The 5,692-nt window shown below is 36.5% G+C and overlaps 1 protein-coding gene across 1 annotated transcript; it reads right to left on the bottom strand.

Annotated features, from left to right (window-relative positions):
* Positions 1-788: 788 nt before the first annotated feature.
* LOC112679929 (tubulin alpha-2/alpha-4 chain-like) lies at positions 789-4,867 on the bottom strand. Its single transcript, XM_025549880.1, has 3 exons — positions 4,732-4,867; positions 1,977-2,278; positions 789-1,613 (listed from the first exon to the last, which is right to left on the bottom strand). The coding sequence occupies exons 1-3, from the start codon at positions 4,850-4,852 to the stop codon at positions 789-791; spliced, it is 1,248 nt and encodes a 415-aa protein (XP_025405665.1). The 5' UTR covers positions 4,853-4,867.
* Positions 4,868-5,692: the final 825 nt, after the last annotated feature.

The following is a 5,692-nucleotide window of genomic DNA, read 5'->3' as shown; positions in this document are numbered from 1 at the left end:
TGGTAATATTTTAATATTCTATGATAAAATTATTCATAATAACAAAGGGTTCGGAAGGTGTTGCATTTGCATAATTTTATTGGGCTATTTAATTTATTGCTAAGTAACCTTGAAATTATTTTCATGAAATTATGAAAAACCTAATGGGAACGTTTTGAAAGAAAATTTCAAATCTCAAGCTATTTATTTTTTATTATTAATTAATAAAAAAAAATAATTAATTTAACTGGGGGGGGGGGGCAAAAAAAGGCATCGAGAGCCACGGGTTAAACCACCCTGCTCTATGGTGTAAACCCGGCTCTACTTTATATTATCTGATAAATACCTCGGTTATAGATGTAAATATCTATAACCGTAGGAATATCCGTGGAAGATAATACTACTATTCGTTCCACAACCAAAAATGTTATGATATAAGAAGATAAACAAAAGTTGATATTCATGACCTAATTGATATATTATTGAATTTATTATCATATTATAATGATAGCCTAATAATTTATACTCCTAATTATTTATACATTACATTTTTTAAATAAATCAATGTATTATATTCAAAAGAAATACGAGCCTTGGGGGGGCGAATGCTTCCTTCGCCCCCCCTCAAATACGCCCTTGCTCATGTGACGGCAAAAATAAAAATACTCAAAGTGATTTGATACGTATAAGTGTATTGTATTTTCATGTGTACATAATATTGGAACTCAACGGTGTACAATTTTAATGAGCTTGAAGTGCGTTAGGTTTGAATAAAGGATTTGCGACAGGACGATATAACAGGCACGCGATCATGCTTCGCCCTCGCCTTCGCCCTCCATAAGGTTTAATTCCACGCCCACCTCCTCGTAGTCCTTCTCCAGCGCGGCCAGGTCCTCGCGCGCCTCCGAGAACTCGCCCTCCTCCATGCCCTCACCCACGTACCAGTGGACGAATGCGCGTTTCGAGTACATCAGGTCGAACTTGTGATCGAGCCGGGCCCACGCCTCGGCTATGGCCGTCGTATTTGATAGCATGCACACGGCCCGCTGCACCTTGGCTAGGTCACCGCCCGGCACCACGGTGGGCGGCTGATAGTTGATGCCCACCTTAAACCCGGTCGGGCACCAGTCGACGAATACGATGGTACGCTTCGTCTTGATGGTGGCGATCGCGGCGTTCACGTCCTTCGGCACCACGTCGCCGCGGTACAGCATGCAGCACGCCATGTACTTGCCGTGCCGCGGGTCGCACTTGACCATCTGGTTGGCCGGCTCGAAGCACGAGTTGGTGATCTCGGCCACGGACAGCTGCTCGTGGTACGCTTTCTCCGCGGATATGACCGGCGCGTACGTGGCCAGCGGGAAGTGGATGCGCGGGAACGGCACCAGGTTCGTCTGGAACTCGGTCAGGTCCACGTTCAGCGCGCCGTCGAACCGCAGTGACGCCGTGATGGATGACACGATCTGCGCCATCAGCCGATTCAGGTTCGTATACGTAGGCCGCTCGATGTCCAGGTTTCGGCGGCATATGTCGTAGATCGCCTCGTTGTCCACCATAAACGCGCAGTCCGAGTTCTCCAACGTTGTGTGCGTGGTCAGGATCGCATTATACGGCTCCACCACCGCCGTGGACACCTGTTCGCGGGACCAGGACACGGTTTTTTTTTTTACAATTTAATTTTGCCGCGCTTCTGTTGCTATCGTGTTATAAAAAGCAACAGTTCTTTTAACAAACGATGCGCCCTAATGCGTTATACGACGATCGACAATTGGTCTTCGAGAGACAAACGTGCGAAAAACAACTAAGGGAAAGTGATCAACAATTAGTGGACACAAAAGTTATAAGTTAATGTAATTATTATTTCAATTACGAGCGATAAACCGAATCTGCGAATTGCAAAGTACGTGAAGCGCCCAAAAAAAACAATGGGAGAGACAACGGTCGCACTCTAGTCGAACGCTATTCGACGAACTTGCTGGGCAAGGAAAAGCACTCACCTGGGGCGCCGGATAAACGGCGAACTGCAGCCTGCTCTTCTTTCCGTAGTCCGCGGTCAGCCGTTCCATTAGCAGCGAGGCGAATCCGGAACCAGTGCCACCGCCGAACGAGTGGAATATCAGGAAACCCTGGAGCCCGGTGCACTGGTCCGCCAGCTTCCTGGTCCTGTCCAGAACCAGGTCGACGATCTCCTTGCCAACGGTGTAATGACCACGTGCGTAGTTGTTGGCCGCGTCCTCTTTGCCCGTGATCAGTTGCTCCGGGTGAAACAGTTGTCTGTACGTGCCAGTCCGCACTTCGTCTGCAACAGGTGCCACACCCACTTATAATTTTGCTATCGGTTTGCACCCGAATTAATCAAAACCCGAATAAAATATTGGTTTTAACCCTAAACCCGAATAATTTTTTTATTTTACAATCTTTATATGACATATCATTTTATATGTATTTTTTGTGGTTATTTCAATTTTGTCATTAGTTGTTTAATAGTAACATTACTATTCACAGGAATAATTTCATTAATAATATAAAAAATTGTTAATTAATCTAAATTTATTTAAACAAAGACAATAGCAATATATCATATTGACAGGTGTGCATGAATGGTATGATATGTTGAATGTTCAAGTGTAAACAACTGGGATACTATTTTTAAAATTATCCCAAGTGGATACATCGTATTATAATTTTATAGATAATAGGTCTTCTACGAATCACCGAGTCGTTATTTATTGCAATGCTGTAAGTCTGAAATAGAATTGATGTCTTGCGTATGATTACCTAAATTGTTGTTCGCGTTATTTGTATTTGTTCGGTGTATGACGTATAGTATGTCTATGGCATGAATTGTCAATTTTTGTTGGTGTAATAATTTCATCGTAACATTCATAAGTACAAATTGTTATTATTTTTGTATTACGCTATGTCCTAGCTAGAGCGTTTTTAGTGTGTGCACGCACCACAAACCATAAACGGAAATTTGGTGAAATTTGTTGGGATGGGGGCTGAGCATTATTTACTTATTACACCTATAGATACTACTGTGCACAATTATTTATTTCAACAAGGCAATTTACGAAGTTTGACAGTTTAACATTTTTAATCAAAAATTTAAACAAAAAAACAATTAGGTGCCTTATCTTAAACATTTTTGGAGTAGATATTCTAAACAAAAATTATTAATTAATTAAATTAAACAACTTATACGGGTACTATTACATATTATTAATATTACAATGAGATCGTTCCGAGTCATGACAAGAAGTTTGTAAAATTTTACGAATTTGATTTAATTTTTATCACAGAATATTTTTTTTTAATTCAGCTATTAAAAATGTATTTTACAATTATAATAATTATTGTATTTTAGTCACTTAACAATTTTTAGGGCTAGAGGGGCTAAGACCTGTACTTTATATTTTTGGGGGGAGACTTAGTCTTCTCAATCTCCCCTCCCCCGATTTCCGCCTATGACACAAACACAAACGCAGAATACAAAATAGTTTGTTTTTTGTCGCATGCGGCATGCCCTCACTAACTAGGAGTAGTGTTAGTATTTTTAATTTTAATAAATATTGTAATTTATAAGCTTCATACATATATTAAATAAATCCCTCTTCCTTGAAAATTAATCGTAGTTACACCATTAATTGAAATTAACATAAGGATAGTTTAATTTAAAAAACTGTTGCACAGTTGTATAAGAAATTGATATTTTATTTCATAGGCAGGTAACAAAAAATATAAATATTTCATTATAGGAGGGAAGGCTCAGCCTCTCAACCACCCTCCACCAATGAAAAATAATATTTTTCCTTGATTACTTAATATCCGTATTAACCAATATTAACCCGAATGATAACGGTTAGTATTAACACCCAAACGTTTGTTTAAATGTTGTATTGCGGTGTTTGAACACCCCAATATATTCAACACCCGAAACCCGAAACCCGAAAAAATTATTCGGGTGCAAAGCCTTGGTTTTTCTGTCACGTTTTCCTCAACATTTTTATCGCAGAGTGCAGTGCGTTCGGAAATAACGTCCATGAAATAATCCACCGGCCGAGAGCTTTAACGCAGGACTTGACTGATAGCTTTTAATTTCCCATATAAGTTTTTTACGTTGTAAATTGTAAATACATAACGGGAGCATGATAAAATATCGTTTTTAAAACGTACAAACACCATAGTTTTTTTTTCGCTTGTACTGAGTACCAGTTCAAGGATATGTTAATTTTTTAAAATTAAAATTCTCGCTTTCTAAAATTCCGAATATTTTTATTGAACTATTATAATGTTATTAAAAAATTATCATTTTTATCATTATTATAAGTTATAATTATATTTATATCCAAACACAAAATAAAATATTTCCGAGGTGGAGTTTAGGTTGTACATTTTTATATTTCTATAACCTATAAACCATTTTACTCGCATATAAAATCATATTTAATCATTTATCTGAGTTGAGGGGAGGAAGAGGGTTAAATTCCTAAATCCCCCTTGTGACGGCTTATTTATACCTATGTATATTGTATATTATACTCGTTTATGCAGTTATACTACGAGTAAGTTTTTGAATTTTTATCGCGTTATTTTTTTTAGGGTTTTAAATTTGAAGTAAAATAAATTATCGTAGTATTTTAACGACACATAATCGTGTGAGCTAAAAAGTAATATTAATGTATTCTAACCAAACCTTTTGGGTCTTGAATACACGCATTGATCTTGATGGAAAATTAAGAAAATACTTACCCACGACAGTTGGTTCAAGATCGACGAACACGGCCCTAGGTACATGTTTCCCGGCACCAGTTTCGCTAAAGAACGTGTTGAAGCTATCATCTCCGCAACCCACTGACTTGTCGGAAGGCATCTGTCCGTCCGGTTGAATGCCATGCTCCAAGCAATAAAGTTCCCAACACGCGTTGCCTATTTGGACTCCAGCCTGGCCGATGTGTAAGGAAATACATTCACGCTATAATTACCAATATAAAATAATTAGCAACATTATGTCCGAGGTTCGACCATGTCAATAATGGCGATTACACTTTAAAACCATAAATGATCTCTCTAAATTAGTATTTTCGAATTGATTAATATTTCTAAATAATTTAATATAAACACTTACCATTTTGAAACAAAGCTGAGCGAAACAGAACTTTATCGATGCAAATAATTGTAAACCAAACAGTAACTATCAAAAATTTTGTGTGATAAATAATTTTTTATTTTAACTAATCAAAACAAAATAGTACTAAATAAATATGGTTGTCCAGGAAATTCAACATATTTTTCTGGTATCGCGATCTTAATAAAAAAAATGTTATTTACAATTTTTATACATTTTTATTTTATTTTATTTTTTACGAATCTCACCATTCAGTTTTCTTAAAATGGGTATATGATAAATTTAAATGTACCAAAATTACATATTAAATTTGATTAATGATTTAGTTTTTCGAATACACGACATTAAAATATTACTTTGTAACAAATCTATTGTTAAAAAATGTGTTGAATATCTTGGGCTTAATTCTTATAGTTGAAAGGCTACGAGAAAAATCGATAATAGTTACAGAGAAAAAATATGATAAATATATCAACATTTTATTTGTTTTAAAAAGTAAATCACATTATTTTTTTTATACAATTCATTAAAAATGAGTTGTATTAACACAATACATTTTTTTAAATTATTTCGTACTTAATCTCT

This window comes from Sipha flava, unplaced genomic scaffold, assembly GCF_003268045.1.
Source record: "Sipha flava isolate LNK unplaced genomic scaffold, YSA_version1 170_pilon_pilon, whole genome shotgun sequence".
Taxonomy (NCBI): domain Eukaryota; kingdom Metazoa; phylum Arthropoda; class Insecta; order Hemiptera; family Aphididae; genus Sipha; species Sipha flava.
This window is presented reverse-complemented; position numbering and strand designations above follow the sequence as displayed.

What these genes read in the sequence shown, in the direction of transcription:
- LOC112679929 (XM_025549880.1), bottom strand. Translation starts at nt 4,852, where the DNA reads ATGCCTTCCGACAAGTCAGTGGGTTGCGGAGATGATAGCTTCAACACG. An exon ending in TCTTGAACCAACTGTCGTGG is followed by an intron (nt 2,279 to 4,731) that starts GTAAGTATTTTC and finishes CACCTGTTGCAG; the next exon opens with ACGAAGTGCGGACTGGCACG. An exon ending in CCGTTTATCCGGCGCCCCAG is followed by an intron (nt 1,614 to 1,976) that starts GTGAGTGCTTTT and finishes TCCCGCGAACAG; the next exon opens with GTGTCCACGGCGGTGGTGGA.